Raw genomic sequence first — 19,011 nt, 5'->3', positions numbered from 1 at the left:
CGCCTGGCACCTACTACCATACACCGTTCAAAGTCACTTATCTTTTGTCTTACCCATTCACCTTCTGAATGGCACACAAGACAGCTAATGAAATGTCTACCCAGACTATTTGCCCCCCGCCTTACGCTGCTGTTATTCTGTTATCTATGCATAGCCACTTTAATAAGCCTACCTGCATGTACATAACTACCTCAATTACCTCGACACTGGTGCTCCCACACATTGACTCTGTACCGGTACCCCCTGTAAGCCTCCACATTGACTCTGTACCGGTACCCCCTGTATATTGTCTCCACATTGACTCTGTACCGGTACCCCCTGTATATAGTCTCCACATTGACTCTGTACCGGTACCCCCTGTATATAGTCTCCACATTGACTCTGTACCGGTACCCCCTGTATATAGTCTCCACATTGACTCTGTACCGGTACCCCCTGTATATAGCCTCCACATTGACTCTGTACCGGTACCCCCTGTATATAGCCTCCGCATTGACTCTGTACCGGTACCCCTTGTATATAGCCTCCGCATTGACTCTGTACCGGTACCCCTTGTATATAGCCTCCACATTGACTCTGTACCGGTACCCCCTGTATATAGCCTCCATATTGTTATTTACTGCTGCTCCTTAATTATATCTTTTTTTTATCTCTTACTTTTTTTGGTGTATTTTCTTAAAACTACATTGTTCGTTAAGGTCTTGTAAGTAAGCATTTCACTGTAAGGTCTACACCTGTTGTATTTGGTGCATGTGACAAATCCAAATTGGATTTGATACACAATCCATGTCTCAATTAACTCAAGGCTGAAAACTCCTTCTTTATCCTGTCTTCTCCCCTTCATCTATACTGTTTGAAGTGGATTTAACAAGCGACTTCAATAAGGGATCATAGCTTTCACCTGGATTCCCCTGGTCACTCGGTGTGTATTATGCATGCAAATTCTTGTAAAGTAATGAATTTTGTCAGTTTAACTGTCACTGATAAAATGAAAGATGGAAACCAGTACACATTGCCACCCTTGGAATTGTCATAAATGGATTTTTCTCCATATCTGTCATGTCGGCAACATGCCTGGGGGGCATGGTTTGATATTCGCTTGCATGGCAGCAAATAAATGTGGAGACTCTGCAGATTGAAATTGAATTAAATGTGCGCCTGAAAGTGGCAATGTGTGCAAACACAGCCCTCTCAGTTTCAGTCGTAATGGAAGTCACAGGACTGGGTCAACGTCAACGATGTGACCACCTGGTTTGGGAGGACGGACAGAATCAGTGTTTTTATTCCATTACTGGATAATGTCTAGCCTTTTCTCTCCCAGCTCCACAGATTGGGGGAAAAAGTGTTGTCTCTTGTCAAAGACTAACTAGGCTTACTCATGTTAATTTCACCCAGAAGAATACAAAGTGATGCCGAAACGTTGGTGTTTTTTTTACACAATAAATTGCTGGGAGGTTATACATATGGAGTGTGCAATTCTCTTTGTTTCTATAGCTTCCAGTTCATTTACTGTTAGTGTAACGGATGTGAAATGGCTAGCTAGTTAGCGAGTACGCGCTACTAGCGTTTCAATCAGTTACGTCACTTGCTCTGAAACCTTGAAGTAGTGTTGCCCCTTGCTCTGCAAGGGCCGTGGCTTTTGTGGAGCGATGGGTAACGATGCTTCGTGGGTGACTGTTGTTGATGTGTGCAGAGGGTCCCTGGTTCGCGCCCGAGGTCGGGGCGAGGGGACGTACTAAAGTTATACTGTTACATTAGTCAGCACCTCTACACTAAATAATTTGCCAGCTCATGCTTTTTTATTAGAGTTTAGACACATCACATGCTCAAATGTAACTTATGTTTTGATAAAGGTTTTTTTTTTCATCCAGGTGTGACTTCCATTCATAGTGTATTTTGGTCCCAATAAGTTCCTAAGAAAACGTTTTGGTTTTTAGCCGTAGCACTGAACCGCTGATTCAAATTAAGCTTGATGATTACTCAATTATTTTTAATCAGCTGTGTAATGCTACGGCAAAAACCAAAACGATCGAGTTTGGGAAACACTGTATTAGGCTATTATTAATAGTTATTGTAGCCATTCAGTTAAAGTGTATTCAGGCATATTATTAATATTATTTCCCCACAGAAATCTAACATATATGTTGAAAAATATTTATTTTTATTCTACACTCATCCTGACAACCGGAAGTGAGCTCGAAGATTTAAACGTTCGGATTGTGTCGTGCTGTCACTAATTTGCGGTCCCATGCTTTGACAGACGTTATACTGAAAGTAGTTTCTGGTTTACTTAAAATACACTTCATCTGTAGTCGCTGCATAGTTTACACTGCACATAAAACCAACAATTTGGGAGTGGCAAATTTAAGTCATTAGTTGAAGGGTGAGTTCAAGAACTACGTATTCTGACGATGAGTCCATTGCAGTCTCGGAGATTGTATAATGCATTGGACAGTGCATCTCGAAATCACATGGTTTACACTAGGTTCCAGTCGCTGGTAACCTGATGAGATGCTGATTAATATTTGATGGTAAAAAAAATACGTATAATTTAAAGAATTTGATAAATGTAAGAACAACCTCAATAACCTTGCGATGGAATTGAATTGGACGCACTGTCCTCTGGATTAATTTACTCAGCAAACTGCTTCCAATTGCGAACAACAATAACACTGATGAATAACGATAGTACTACAACAAAATAAAATATTAATTGACACATGAAATAACAGGCACGATGGAGAATAAACGGAAAAAAAAGATGACTTACTTCACAATTGGACTGATCTTTCTTCTAAGTGGAATGGAATATGGTAAATATGATTTGTATATTTTTTTGGGGGGGGGGGACTTGTGTGTTGTGGTTACAGCCTATGTGAACATTTTACAACGTAGATTAAAAATGCTCATTCAACTGAAGCTAACATTTGAGTGCTACACTGATAAGACTGTTGTGTACCCGGTCAGAGAATGTCACTTATTTTCTTATGTTGCAGCTTACTGCTGTTACTTTTTGTTGACCAGGTGTCGAGGTTATGAGTAATTATTATTTTTTATGCCCGGAAACATGGGGTTTGTAAAGGCCAATTGATTTCCTAATGACTCCCTTGCGTCCACTACTTTAAGCCTGCTCATTGACTCATTTCTGCTCTTGGCTTCATGTCTGTTCATCAGATTTTTACAGCACATTCCACATGCATTGTATTGCCTAATGTTCAAATGGGAATTAAATGTTTTTTTAGACCTGAACAATTCTTTCAAGTGTTGCTGCACTGATCGGCAAATAACCTCCCTACAGAGTTTCATTAAGCGTTTCTATTATTATCATACATTTTTTTGGTACCTCATTGATAGGCCTATTTATGTTGGATGATTGTTATTATTAGCCAGGTAAAATGTAAACATGAGTTCGCGAGTAGGATGCTCTGGGCAGATTTAATAAACTACTGTTTGTGACTGGATGAGGAAATCGATGTCGCGACACAATCCTTAGTTCCATTGGGAGCTATGTAGTCATGTAAAGAGGGTGACCGGTTTCCGCAAGCAAACAATTTAAACCTTGGAATCCAGAGGAGAGGATCGGTCTCGACGTCAGATAATATAAGAGCTATGGAAACCGTTGATGTTGTTTCCCCTGGTCACTTGTGGTTTGCACTCCAGATTCAGCCAAGCTTTAGCTTCATTGTACACACACACACACACACACACACACACACACACACACACACACACACACACACACACACACACACACACACACACACACACACACACACACACACACACACACACACACACACACACACACACACACACACACACACCAAGTCAAGTCAGTCAGGCCACATGCAAGCGTTTCTGTCATTGACTTCCATTTTGTGAAAGTGACTGTAGTTAGCCTTACTCCCAGACATGCACTACGGTTAAAGATTTTGGGGTCACTTAGAAATGTCCTTGTTTTTGAGCTAAAATCTTTTTTTTGTCCATTTAAAATAACATCAAATTGATTCGAAATACAGTGTAGACATTTAAAGTTTTAAATTACTATTGTAGCTGGAAACGGCATTTTTTTAATGCAATATCTACATAGGCTTACAGAGGCCCGTTATCATCAACCATCACTCCTGTGTTCCGATGGCACGTTGTGTTAGTTAATCCAATTAATAATTTTAAAAGGCGTATTGATCATTAGAAAATCATTTTGCAATCATGTTAGCACAGCTGAAAACTGTTCTGATTAAAGAAGCAAAAAAACTGGCCTCTTTTAGACTAGTTGAGTATCTTAAGCATCAGCATTTGTGGGTTCGATTACAGGCTCAAAATGGCCAGAAACATAGCACTTTCTTCTGAAACTCGTCAGTCTATTCTTGTTCTGAGAAATGAAGGCTATTCCATGCGAGAAATTAAGAAACTGAAGATCTCGTACAACGCTGTGTACTACTTCCTTTACATAACAGCGTAAACTGGCGCTAACCAGAATAGGATTGGGAGTGCACAACTGAGCAAGAGGACAAGTACATTAGTGTGTAGTTTGAGAAACAGATGCCTCACAAGTCCTCAACTGGCAGCTTCATTAAATAGTACCGGCAAAACACCAGTCTATTTAATGAAGCTGCCAGTTGAGGACTTGAGGCGTCTGTTTCTCAAACTAGACACTAATGTACTTGTCCTCTTGCTCAGTTATGCACCGGGGCCTCCCACTCCTCTTTCTATTCTGGTTAGTGACAGTTTGCGCTGTTCTGTGAAGGGAGTAGTACACAGCGTTGTACGAGATCTTAAGTTTCTTGGCAATTTCTCGCATGGAATAGCCTTAATTTCTCAGAACAAGTATAGAATGACGAGTTTCAGAAAAAGTGTTTTGTTTCTGTCAATTTCAATTATCTGTTTAAAGTGTGTTGGATTAAACTCTGTTCGGCGTAAATGGAGGAACTAAAGGAGCAAATATTTTATTCCATGCCCCCCTCTCTCCAGCTGTTATCTTGCCCACGATATGGAGGTACCTGCAGACTCTGGGGGCAGCGCCTTACTTCCTGGGTCTGGGCCTATCGGCATTCAGTCTGTCTGGTCTCCTCTCGGGCCCCTGGTTTGGCTACTGGTCTGACAAGACACACGCCACCAAGAAGATAATCCTGTTTGCAAACCTCTTTGAAATTGTTGGTAAGTTATTCTCTAAAAGCTTACCCAGAATCCAAAATCAACCTTTAACTCCTACCCCTTAGGCACTTTTGTAGATCTTATGATTCAGCAGGTGTAAGCAATATGGAGACAATTCAACCTGTCCTTCCAGAGGGTAATATACCTAAGAATGGTGCTGGAGGGAATGGTGTCTGTTTTACAGGCTCCTGACCAATTGTGCAATTAACATTTTTGTGCTAATCTTTTTGTTTTTTGTACATAATGTTTCCACAATCGTTTCTTATGACCGAAAATAGTGTCTGGACATCAAATGGCTATCACTAACCTTGATTTGGATGAGGACTTCTATTTCAATAAGTCGGAGGTGAAAGACATACGATTGTCCAGATCCGGGATCATAATGTCGACACTCGAAGGAGACGGCGCTTTTGAGGCCGACATGCGGGACGAGACTACATCGGAGAAAAGATAAATCACCTCTACTCACTGTTCTATTGGTGAACGTGCAATCGCTGGAGAATAAATTGGATGAGCTCTGTTCGAGATTGTCCTATTAACGTGCTCTGAACTCTAATATCCAATGTTTCTCAGTCATGGCTGAACAAGGACATGGTAAATGTAAATCAATCTGTTTTTATTCTTTACATCGACAGAACTGCAGTGTCGGGGAAGCTCAGGGGAGGGGGGGGTATATGTCTTTGTTAGCAGCTGGTGTGCTATCTGTAATATGAAGGAAGTCTCTAGGTTCAGCTTGTGTGTTAGAATACCTCATAAGCTGTAGACAATACTATTTACTAAGAGTGGTTTTCATCTATTTTATTGTTGCGGTCTATATGCCACCACAAACCGATGCTGGCACAAGACTGCTGTCAACGAGCTGTATAGTGCCATATGCCAACAAGAAAATGCTCACAGAGAGGTGGCACTCCAAGTGGCCGGGGACTTTAATGCAGGGAAACAAAATCTGTTTTACCTGATTTCTACCAGCATGTTACTCTAGATCACCTTTATGTAACAGTATAACTTTACGGCGTCCCCTCGCCCGGGTGCGAACCAGGGACCCTCTGCACACATCAACAACGGTCGCCCACGAAGCATCGTTACCCATCACTACACAAAAGCCGCGGCCCTTGCAGAGCAAGGGGAACCACTACTTCAAGGTCTCAAAGCAAGTGACGTAACCGATTGAAACGCTATTAGCGCGCACCACCGCTAACTAGCTAGCCATTTCACATCCGGTACATTTACTCCACACAGATAAAGCTCTCCCTCGCCTTACATTTGGCAAATCTGACCATAATTATTTCCTCCAGATTCCTGTTTACAAGCAAAACGTCAATCGGGAAGTACCAGTGACTCACTCAATATGAAAGTGGTCCGATGAAGCGGATGCTAAATTACAGGGCTGTTTGGCTAGCACAGACTGGTATATGTTCTGGGATTCATCTTATTGAGTTCACCACATCAGTCCACCGGCTTCATTAATAAGTGCATCGACGACATCGTCCCTACAATGCCCGTACGTACTTATTCCAACTAGAAGCCATGGGTTACAGGCAGCATCGGCACCGCGCTAACTGCTAGAGCTGCTGCTTTCGAGGAGCGGGACGCTAATCCGGACACGTATAAGAAATCCCGCTATGCCATCCGAACCTTCAAACAGGCAAAGCATCAATACAGGACTAAGATCGAGGGGAAGGGGGAAACCCAGCTGTGAGCTGTCCTGCGACTTGAGCATACCCAAGAGCTAAATACCTTCTATTCTCACTTCGATGCTACCAACACTAAACTATACATGAGTGTACCTGCTGTTCTGGACGACTGTGACCATGCTCTCCGCAGCCGATGTAAGACCTTTAAGCAGGTCAACATTCACAAGGCCGCAGGGCCAGACGGATTACCAGGACGTGTACTTTGAGCATGCGCTGACCAACTGGTAAGTGTCTTCACTGACATTTTCAACTTCTACCTGACCCAGTCTGTAATACCTAAATGTTTCAAGTAAACCACTGTAGTCCTTGTGCCCTAGAACGCCGAAGTAACCTGTCCAGATGACTACCGCCCCATAGCACTCACATCTGTAGCCATGAAATGCTTTGAAAGGCTGGTCATAGCTCACATCAACGCCATCATCCCAGACCCACTCCAATTTGCATAGCGTCAATTGTGGATCTGTATCTCTATTGCATTCAACTTCTCCCTCAAAGACTGCAAGACAAAGGAGCTGATTGTGGACTACAGGAAACTGAGGGCCTAGCACGCCCCCCCCCCCCATCGACGGGGCTGTAGAGGAGAGGGTCGAGAGCTTCAAGTTCCTGTGTCCACATCACTGAAGAATTAACGTGGTCCACACACACCCCAACACAGTCATTTAAGAAGGCATGACAATGCCTCTCTCCCCCCTCAAGAGGCTGAAAATATTTTAAGTAGGCCCTCAGATCCTTAGTTCTACGAGGGGGGGGGGGTCAATTGAATTCAGGCTGTAACAACAAAATGTGATTTAAGTCAAAGGAATTTAAGTCAAATTCAAAAGGCACTCGCACATCTGAGCAATCTTTTTCGCAGGTGCCATGGTAACAGTTGAACAAGATGAAGGAAAAAGGAAACCGGACACTGCTCTTGATAGTATCACGGATCTTTAAGCTTACGAACAGTTTCCTTTTTCCTTCATCGTATGAATATTTTCTGAAGGCGCTAAGATACCCGGGTCTACCTTTTACTACTTGGGGTCGTATGTATCAATTGGCTCAGTAGGATTGCTGATTTGTGATCAGTTTTGCCTTGTAGATCACAATGAATATGATTACATGGACAGGGTGGACCTGATCCTAGATCAGCACTCCTCTGATGCTTGATACTCATGGTCCCCGGTCGTTCTACTGTGACGTTCTACCCTGACATTTGTCTTTGTCCTCCAGGCAACTTCATGTGTTTTCACGTTGTCATGTATTTCATGTACTCTAGGTAATGGCATGTTGTCCTCTACGTAACTTCATGCTTCATGTTGGCCTCTAGGTAACTTCATGTATTTCATGTTGTCTTCTAGGTAACTTCATGTATTTCATGGGCTACTCCAAGTGGCTTTTGATCTTTAGCAGACTAGTGGCAGGTGAGACTACCCATATACTACTAGAGCAATGCAGTTTTGAGCTGTGAAGGACTTTTTATTGACCAGATTATTTAGATTATAGCCTAATCAACATTTTTGCAGGGTGATTCATCTTTGTTTTGTTTGCTTTTTTAGAGTAAAAATGACATGCTTGTGGCCACTCTAAAATGGACTTTTAGAAAAAAAGTTATGACATTCAGAATTATTGCATCTGTTTTAATGCTAACCTCCATGTTGCTAACGTGTACGTGGTCGGCTCCCAAAGGTGTTGGTACAGGTGCGGGTTCATCCATCTTTGGCTTCATGGGCCGATGCACAGCCCACAAGGACCGCTCCGCCGTGTTCGCATCGGTCATGGCGTGCCGACAGATTGGCCTAATGATTGGTCAGTGCTGTTGTCCGTCTGCTTCCTTTGTGCCATTCATAGTAGGGTGTATCGTGTTTTTGGAAACGCACGCTGTTCTGCGTGCAGGCCTGGTTTTGACCAGATGGAGTACATAATTACTTTTTTGTAGCAGGTTAGGATAATTAACGTAGCAGGTTAGGAGAATTTAGGCTTAGCGGAAATGCTAAACTTGTTCCTGACAACTCAAAATATATCTAGCCACAACCAGGGCAGCCCTCCAGAACAGCGTTGCTTCCAGTAATGCGATTCTGCTTCATAGCATGTTGGCATTTACTCGGTTTATGGAGATGTTCAAGGTTGTCTTTTTTTTTTTTTTTTTTTTTGCAGTCCTGCTGCTAACCAGGGCCTGTATTCATAAAGCTCCTCAGAGTAGTATCTAGGATCAGATCCACCTTGTCCATAATAATCCATATTTATTATGATCTAAAATGCTCAACTGATCCTAGATCAACACTCCTACTGTGTATTTTGGCCTCTGCTCTCACAATGCCTTGAATTGTTTTTAATGTCTCAGGAATATGATTTTGCAGTATTCTGACATGTGCAGCAGGACTGTGAAAAAGACTACCTGGAACGCACCCACCTATGTCTCTGTTAGTGTAAGGGTCTGTCTCATGATGTCCCTCATCACACACAGGTCCCGTATTGAATCTCTTCCTGAGGCTTTGTGACTTCAAGTTGGGGCCGTTCGTGGTGAACAAGTACACTGCACCTGGGGTAAGACATTAACTGAATAATTTCTCCTCTCTTCACAGTAAAATAGTTATATGGTAACATCACGTGTAGTAAGACAACATACAGTATCTTATCTATAGGCTTTGTTCTGTCATATTTATTGAGAGAAATTGAATGATTACATGAGATGTTATAAATGTGTATATTTGTAAATAAACTTAGTTTGAATTGGGACTTAGGTCACAAACGAGGTAGAACTATATGAACAAACTGGCTAAAATGTCTGGTTTGTTCATGTGGGTGTTTTTGTTAAAACCGAATGCCCCATACGGTGATTTGAAACCTGTAAATACCAGTTGGCTGCTCTAATCGCAAGACTATCCCTTTTCACAGCTTTTTATGTGCTTGATGTGGACCCTCCTCCAGCTGGTCGTGGTCTTCATGTTCTGGGAAATCCCTCCCCAGGAGGAGCCGGTGGGGGAGGGAGCCGAGGGGCTGGGGGAGGGAGCCGAGGGGCTGGGGGAGGGAGCCGAGGGGCTGGGGGAGGGAGCCGAGGGGCTGGGGGAGGGAGCCGAGGGGCTGGGGGAGGGAGCCGAGGGGGTGGGGGAGGGAGCCGTGGGGGAGGGTGCCGTGGGGGGAGCCGCCTGGGATGGAACCGAGGGGGGAGCCGCCTGGGATGGAACCGAGGGGGGAGCCGCCTGGGATGGAGCCGGGGAGGTGGCGGAGGGGAAGCCCTTGCTCGGGCCACGCCCAGACATCCTGGGGTCCTACGGCTCGGTGGTGACTCCTGATCCTCCTAGGTCAACTGCTAACCCGGCCAACTCCAACCTGCCTCGCGTCTCTCCCACCCCCTTGCCCCCACTCGAAGAGGTGGCTGACTCTAGATCTTCGAGTTTCAGCATGAGCCGAGGTGGGTGGTGACGGATGCGTTTCTCAAGTTGGTAAAATACATACTTTAAAATGTGTATTGATCTTGTGGGGTACCTATCTAATTTGAAAATCTCTGTTCCTTCTCTCTCGCTGTGTTCCCCTTCCTGTCTTTCCTCCACACCATCTCTCTCTGACTCTGTTTCTGTCTCTCCCTCTATCTGTGCCTCACCTGTTTAGAGTTCCTAAGGGAAGAGGTGGTTGTGCTGTTCACAGCTCACTTCGTCATACTGTTTAACCAGACGGCACTGGAGGTGAGCTCGCCCAACTGTGCATGTGCTCTCTTCCTCTCTCACTGAAGAGCCTTTCACCTACTACATTGCATAAAAGTGACGGGGGGTAGCAGTTAACCAAATCACTGTCCTTAAACAACTTTCAGTGTCCTCATGCCATCGTTATGTTTGGCTGTGGAGGCGTTGGTTAAAGTACATGCTGGATGACTACGAAGTACTTAAACTTTATAGTAATGTTCTTGAATATGCCATTGTAAATGCTATGTGAGTGCTAATAACACTTGTTATTTATTCATAAAGTTGTTATAAAGTGTTTATGAAAAATGTGTCAGTAACGTGATCCCCTTTTTGATTTCCTACCACCTTAGACCGTCGTGACCCCGTTGACCCAGCAGTACTTTAACTTCGGGGAGTTGGAGAACAGCATCATTTACTGCATCTGTAGTGTGGAGGTGATCACAGGCTTCCTGTTTGTCCACTGGCTGTGCCGCTACACGACCGAGAGGGTGTTGCTGGCCGTGGGCCTTATCCTCTGCCACATCTCCTGCGTATGGTGCCTCATCTTCCTGGCCAACCCACAGGGTGAGGTTGCCCAACACATTCTACTCTGCTGGCCATTTTTATTTTTTTAGCTAGGTCGAACAATGTTGCCTACTCAGACACGCTATGTACCATACAGCAAATGAGAAACCTTGAACAAGGTTATTTTCCCCCAAGAAATGTTTAAAAATGGCCAAATTTAATTTTAATTGCAGGAATTCAGATTCAGGATACTGACTGTGACTAATGTGATGTAACATTGAGTATAACTTTAGAACTGTTGTGATATACTTCCATTGCTTAAAAAAATCCAGTGGATTAGTCCTTTGTCTCCTGTCTCTCCTCAGGTAATTTCTCCTGGCAGTTAGCAGAGTTCATCATTGGGGTGTTCCTGCAGATTTCAGGGCTCCCCTTTGTAGCTGTAGCCCAGGTGTGTCTCTTCTCCAAGATCACTTCGGTAGAGTCTCAAGGTGAGCAATGGCGCCCTCTAGAGGACACATGTCGGACATAGACGTCTGTAGTTTAACTGTAAGTGCTCTAAACCAGTCCTTTGTTCATTAGGCACCAATCGGAAGAAAAATAACTGAAACGGGGAGGGATCACCTAGACTTGTCCAATAAGAAAATCGTATTTTAATTTTCCGTTGCTTAAGGTTTTGCGTTGTGTACCCTAATGAACATAACCCTGGTACACCCCATTTCCGTTCTGCCTGGTTTCGTCCGTAATTCACATAAGAGTGGATTTTGTATCTCTCGGCAGTTTATCAAAATATTTTCTGAACTTCAGAGTCCCCCTTTTAATAACTTGGTTATTTAGGGTAGGTTCCTTGTATTTCTATTGATCAGTGTGACGTAAAGGGACTAGAGAACAAACCTGCAGGTACAGTGCTGCCTCTGAGCAGACTAGTTAGAGCGGCTTTGAGAACCAATGTTCTCAGGGTTGTGTTCATTAGTCACGTGGATGCTCATTATTTTATTTTTTTTCTGTTTCAAAGCATTTTTTAATATCTTTTGCTATGGACCAAAAGGTCCCTGTTTTTGAAAAGCTGTGCCGACCAAGGTAAAATATGTCTGCCCTCGAGGAAACCTTAATTTACTTTTGGGGCCACTGTACTACAATGGTTGACCTTGTGAAATAACTAATTTCACTGCACCTATCCATTGTGACAATTAAAAAAAATATATATATATATACAGTTGAAGTCAGAAGTTTGCATAGACTTAGGTTGGAGTCATTAGAACTTGTTTTTCAACCACTCCACAAATTTCTTGTTAACCAACTATAGTTTTGGCAAGTCGGTTAGGACATCTACTCTGTATGACAAGTAATTTTTCCAACAATTGTTTACAGACAGATTATTTCACTTATAATTCACTATCACAATTCCAGTGGGTCAGGAGTTTACATGCACTAAGTTGACTGTGCCTTTTAAACAGCTTGGACAATTCCAGAAATTGATGTCATGGCTTTAGAAGCTTCTGATAGGCTAATTGACATCATTTGAGTCAATTGGAGGTGTACCTGTATTTGAAGGCCTACCTTCAAACTCAGTGCCTCTTTGCTTGACATCATGGGAAAATCAAAAGAAATCAGTCAAGACTTCAGAAAAATAATTGTAGACCTCCAAGTCTGGTTCATCCTTGGGAGCAATTTCCAAACGCCTGAAGGTACCACGTTCATCTGTACAAACAATAGTACGCAAGTATAAACACCATGGCACCACGCAGCCGTCATACCGCTCGGGAAGGAGACGCGTTCTGTCTCCTAGAGATGAATGTACTTTGGTGCGAACAACAGCAAAGCACCTTGTGAAGATGCTGGAGAAAACGGGTACAAAAGTATCTATATCCACATTAAAACGAGTCCTATATCGACATAACCTGAAAGGCCGCTCAGCAAGGAAAAAGCCGCTGCTCCAAAACCGCCATAAAAAAGCCAGACTACGGTTTGCAACTGCACATGGGGACAAAGATTGTACTTTTTGGGGAAATATCCTCTGGTCTGATGGAACAAAAATTGAACTGTTTAGCCATAATGACAAAAGGGGGTGGCAGCATCATGTTGTGGAGGTGCTTTGCTGCAGGAGGGACTGGTACGCTTCACAAAATAGATGGCATTATGAAGAATGATGTTCTAAGCTGTTTAAAAGCAACATCTCAAGACATCAGTCAGGAAGTTAAAGCTTGGTTGCAAATGGGTCTTCCAAATGGACAATGACCCCAAGCATACTTCCAAAGTTGTGGCAAAATGGGGTAAGGACAATGAAGTCAAGGTATTGGAGTGGCCATCACAAAGCCCTGACCTCAATCCTATAGAAAATTTGTGGGCAGAAAAAGCGTGTGCGAGCAAGGAGGCCTACAAACCTGACTGTTACACCAGCTCTGTCGGGAGGAATGGGCCAAAATTCACCCAACTTATTGTGTGAAGCTTGTGGAAGGCTACCTGAAACGTTTGATCCAAGTTAAACAATTTAAAGGCAATGCCACCAAATACTAATTGAGTGTATGTAAACTTCTGACCCACTGGGAATGTGATGAAAGAAATTAAAGCTGAAATAATTATCTCTACTATTATTCTGACATTTCACATTCTTAAAATAAAGTGGTGATCCTAACTGACCTAAGATGGCATTTTTACTAGGATTAAATATCAGGAATTGTGAAACTGAGTTTAAATGTATTTGGCTAAGGTGTATGTTAAATTCTGACTTCAACTGTGTAAGTATTTATTTATTTCTGAACATGACCCCAGGTATGTGTCTCTTTTTGGTAACTGTCTGCCTGTCACTCCCTCTCTCTCCAGGGTTGAGCCAGGGGGTACGTCGCTCTGTGGGGGGTCTGGCCACTATCTTGGGCCCCCTATGGGGGGGTGGTTTGACGGGGCACATGTACATCATGCTGGGGTTGATGATGGCTCTACTGGTCCTGTTCGCTGTGAGTTCACTGTCTCTTGTAAAATAGGTTTGATTTCATTGAGAATAACACATATATATGTGGCATGCTGGAGGTTATTTTGCAGGGCGCTGGCAGTGCTCTTGTAAAATAGGTTTGATTTCATTGAGAATAACCCATATATATATATATATATATATATATATATATAGCTCAAAAAAATAAAGGGAACACTTAAACAACACAATGTCAATCACACTTCTGTGAAATCAAACTGTCCACTTAGGAAGCAACACTGATTGGACAATAAATTTCACATGCTGTTGTGCAAATGGAATAGACAAAAGGTGGAAATTATAGGCAATTAGCAAGACACCCCCCAAAAAAGGAGTGATTCTGCAGGTGGTGACCACAGACCACTTCTCAGTTCCTATGCTTCCTGGCTGATGTTTTGGTCACTTGAATGCTGGCGGTGCTCTCACTCTAGTGGTTGCATGAGACGGAGTCTACAACCCACACAAGTGGCTCAGGTAGTGTAGTTCATCCAGGATGGCACATCAATGCGAGCTGTGGCAAAAAGGTTTGCTGTGTCTGTCAGCGTAGTGTCCAGAGCATGGAGGCACTACCAGGAGACAGGCCAGTACATCAGGAGATGTGGAGGAGGCCGTACGAGGGCAACAACCCAGCAGCAGGACCGCTACCTCCGCCTTTGTGCAAGGAGGTGCACTGCCAGCGCCCTGCAAAATAACCTCCAGCATGCCACACAACTATATACACAACTATATTAATGCCAAAGACTTCGGAATGAAATGTTCAACAAGCAGAGTGGCCAGACGGCAGAGTGGCCAGACGGCAGAGTGGCCAGACGGCAGAGTGGCCAGACGGCAGAGTGGCCAGACGGCAGAGTGGCCAGACGGCAGAGTGGCCAGACGGCAGAGTGGCCAGACGGCAGAGTGGCCAGACGGCAGAGTGGCCAGACGGCAGAGTGGCCAGACGGCAGAGTGGCCAGACGGCAGAGTGGCCAGACGGCAGAGTGGCCAGACGGCAGAGTGGCCAGACGGCAGAGTGGCCAGACGGCAGAGTGGCCAGACGGCAGAGTGGCCAGACGGCAGAGTGGCCAGACGGCCACACATCACTGCCCATGGATCTCAAGTTGAGGGCTCGTGCAATTGGCAATGCTGACTGCAGGAATGTCCGCCAGATAAATAAATGTTAATTTCTCTACCATAAGCCATCGACCAATTTGGCAGTACGTCCGTATGGCCTCACAACCACAGACCATTTGTATCCATGCCACCCCAGGAGCTTCACATGCATCTACTTTAAGGTGTCTCTGACCAACAGATGCATATCGGTATTCCAGTCATGTGAAATACAGAGATTGGGGATTCATTTGATTTCAATTGATATTTCCTTATGCGAAAAGTGCAAATCAATCCCAGAACAACAACAAAGGACCTGGAGATTCTGTCGGAAACGGGTACAAAAGTATCTATATCCACAGTAAAACGAGGCCTATATCGACATAACCTGAAAGGCCGCTCAGCAAGGAAGAAGCCACTGCTCCAAAACCGCCATTAAAAAAGCCAGACTACAGTTTGCAACTGCACATGGGGACAAAGATTGTACTTTTTTGAGAAATGTCCTCTGGTCTGATGGAACAAAAATGGAACTGTTTCGCCATAATGACCATTTATGTTTTGGTGGAAAAAGGGGGAGGCTTGCAAGCCGAAGAACACCATCCCAACCGTGAAGCATGGGGGTGGCAGCATCATGTTGTTGGGTTGCTTAGCTGCAGGAGGGACTGGTGCACTTCACAAAATAGATGGCATCATGAGGCAGGAAAATGATGTTGCTTCAAAATATATCCACATCTCAAGACATCAGTCAGAAGTTAAAGCTTGGTTGCAAATGGGTCTTCCAAATGGAATATGACCCCAAGCATACTTCCCAAGTTGTGGCAAAATGGCTTAAGGACAACAAAGTCAAGGTATTGGAGTGGCCATCACAAAGCCCTGACCTCAATCCTATAGGAAATTGTGGGCCGAACTAAAAGAAGTGTGTGTGAGCAAGGAGGCCTACAAACCTGACTCAGTTATACCAGCTCTGTCAGGATGAATGGGACAAGATTCATCCAACTTATTGTGGGAAGCTTGTGGAAGGCTTCCTGACTCGTTTGACCCAAGTTGAACAATTTAAAGACAATGCTACCAAATACTAATTGAGTGTATGTAAACTTCTGACCCACTGGGAATGTGATGAAAGAAATAAAATCTGAAATAATTCTCTATTCTGACTTTTCACATTCTTAAAATAGAGTGATGATCCTAACTGACCTAAGACGGAGTTTTTACTAGGATTAAATGTCAGGAATTGTGAAACAGTTTAAATGTATTTGGTTAAGGTGTATGTAAACTTCCGACTTCAACTGTATGTGGGGAAGACGTCGTCGATGCACTTATTATTGGAGAGTTAGACTAGTATGGTGAACTCCAGTGTTATCCAATAAATAATGTTTGTGCTAAGCAAAACTTTGTCCTGTAATTTAGCGTCTGCTTCATCAGACCACTTCTGTATTGAATGTCATTGGTGCCTGTTTGCGTGCATGAGAACAGTGACTGAATGGAGGAGATTATATTTAACGCGTTTGGTTGGCTTACCTCAAACCAAAGAACTGTTTTTTTTGTTTTTTTGTCTGATGTGAATAATCAGTTTTAATGTTAATTGTTTGTGTAACATTGAACCTTTCTCTCAGATCATTTTCTCCTTCTCCTATCCCCGCCTGGTGGCTCCCACTGTGGTAGAACATGCACAGGGTGTGGAGAACAGTGAGGATAGCGTTGGTGTGCAAGGTACGTCTCAACTTACAAATAATATGCCATGTAACAGATGCTTTTATCCAAAGGGACATTTTTTATGTAGAGTATGTCTCTTTATGCCACTCCGATAACGAAGTGACGTTGTTCTTGCAGGCCAGGAGAACTAACGTAGCGGGTTTGGAGACTGAGGTAAAGGTTAGTGAAATGCTCTAACCTGCTACAACAATCACTTAGTATCGAAATGGCGTTGTGTCCCTAGTCCTGTGAATCAAACTCAAGCACCATGCTCTACCAACTGCGCTGCAGAGGACCACAAAATATTATTGAAACCGCAGAAGTTGGTGCGTGGTCCCAAATGAAACCATTAAATGCATTGTAGAGGGTCTAGTTATTTTATGCATATTTATTCATTTGTAAGGAAATGAGTAGAACATTTAAGCTGTTGGGCCATGTCAGATCTTGTCAAATATACATGTTTAACACATCATCCAAACAAATGCTACACTAATAAAATGTACTTTAAAAAAGAGATATATTCACTTTGGCACGGTATTTCTAATGTGTTTTTCTCTTTCTCTGCAAGTGTGAAGCGAGTTTCTTTCTACCTTGAATCCATCTCAGGACATGTGCTTCCTCGATCGCTGAAGACTCGCATACGTTGCACACACGCCGTACAAGATGACTGTAGGGCCTGTACTAGATGAATGTACTTCTGCAGATATAGTATCAAAATGGAAACTAAATACTTTGGAATTACGTGTAATGTACAAACATTTAGAAAGATGTTGGTTATGCACAAAACATTACAACTTTGTAAAAGGTGTTTCTGATTTTTATAGCTCAACCTCCTGTCACATTTCACATGATTGTACCACTGACTGATACTTTCACACTCTGACAAAGATTTTATAAGAAATTAACAGATCAGCTTTTTTTATGTATAGACAAATGGTCAAAACATTGATCATATCTCAGCCCACACACACTGTCCAGAGTTTTCAGCTGACTGAAGTGTGTCAATGCATGTTGGTGGTTTCTGATGGCTGAGTATGATTATGACATGCAGTACCCTTTTCTAACACTGGTGGGTGCCCTTATACTTTATTTCTTTACTGTGGTGTTACTGAAGGCTGTGTGGCAGAGCCTCAAGTAGATCGCTGTCCTGATCCCAGATCTGTTTGTGCTCTTGACGACGCCATTGCTGTCGAAGTTAAGCCAAACATGTTTACAGTGACAAGGAGTTGGCTTGATGGCACAGACTGGCACTCTGGCAACAAAATAGCCAAAGAGAACATGTTTCTGAAAATTACTTTTTTCTTCACAGAATGAGGGCAAGGGGAAATACTAGATCACTACTGACTGTAATAAATATGTAATGGCTTTATGAATGGAGTCATGTTGAAGTTATACTATTCTAGGCATCTTGTGACATAGCTGTTAAAGATGAATATGGCTCAATGTAATCTGCTACATATTATTTTTGCAATTGAGGTATTATATTTTGGTCAGTGCATAACCTGTTCAATAACCACTTAGTTGATGAATTCATGTCTTTTGAGAATAGCTGTTTTATCCGGCGGTGTCTCACTTTGTAAAGGAATATGCTAATTGTTATAGCTAACATTATCTTTCTATTTGAGACATTTTCCCCTTACTCTTAGAATACTTTAAGTTGCATATGATTTGAACAAACATTTATACATAGCTAGTAGTCATGGTCCCTAATGTGTTGTAACTAACGGAGAAGTCTAGAACTTAGCTTTCAAAAAAATGTCATCTATTTGAATAATGTTCTAGTATATTATTACCTACCATTGAAAACATTTGACAAACGTGTTTAACAATCAAAATGATAAAACGTTACACTGGTCTCTGCAACACTACTGTGCACATGTACAACTTATTGTGTCTTGGCCATTTTTACAATGAAATGTCATTAATAAAAATAAAGTTTTTTTGCCAGTGTTTAAAGTGTAGTTCAAACTGGTATATTAGTGACTATGTGCTCCGTTTAGGTAATTTCATAATTCCAGGGTGAGAAGAGATTCATCTCAGGTAAGGGGGCATACTGTAACTTGAATTATGTCCTGTAAAACCGGAGCGGTTTAGCCACAATTTCAGGTTAACAAATATAATGACTATTTAAAATGCCAACATGTAATTACAGAAACTAACAGTTAACGTTAGTTCATAAAATGTTATGTAACAATTTGCCTGTAACTGCCATGTAAATATGTCGGTTAGGCCACATTGGAAAGTGGACAAAATGTGAGCT

General features: G+C 42.8%; 1 protein-coding gene across 1 annotated transcript; it reads left to right on the top strand.

Moving 5' to 3' along the window:
• The first annotated feature begins 2,390 nt into the window (after positions 1 to 2,390).
• LOC129867494 (major facilitator superfamily domain-containing protein 8-like) lies at positions 2,391 to 18,693 on the top strand. The gene is made up of 14 exons (XM_055940947.1): positions 2,391 to 2,813; positions 4,972 to 5,157; positions 8,183 to 8,245; positions 8,511 to 8,630; positions 9,289 to 9,368; positions 9,720 to 9,812; positions 10,014 to 10,236; positions 10,434 to 10,507; positions 10,855 to 11,068; positions 11,374 to 11,496; positions 13,829 to 13,959; positions 16,673 to 16,769; positions 16,890 to 16,931; positions 17,320 to 18,693. Exons 1-13 carry the CDS (start codon positions 2,738 to 2,740, stop codon positions 16,901 to 16,903), a joined length of 1,494 nt encoding a protein of 497 aa, XP_055796922.1. The 5' UTR covers positions 2,391 to 2,737; the 3' UTR covers positions 16,904 to 16,931; positions 17,320 to 18,693.
• Positions 18,694 to 19,011: the final 318 nt, after the last annotated feature.

This window comes from Salvelinus fontinalis, chromosome 12 (assembly GCF_029448725.1).
Source record: "Salvelinus fontinalis isolate EN_2023a chromosome 12, ASM2944872v1, whole genome shotgun sequence".
NCBI classification, from domain to species: domain Eukaryota; kingdom Metazoa; phylum Chordata; class Actinopteri; order Salmoniformes; family Salmonidae; genus Salvelinus; species Salvelinus fontinalis.
The sequence above is the reverse complement of the archived record's forward strand: the minus strand, read 5'-3'. Positions and strand labels throughout refer to the sequence as shown.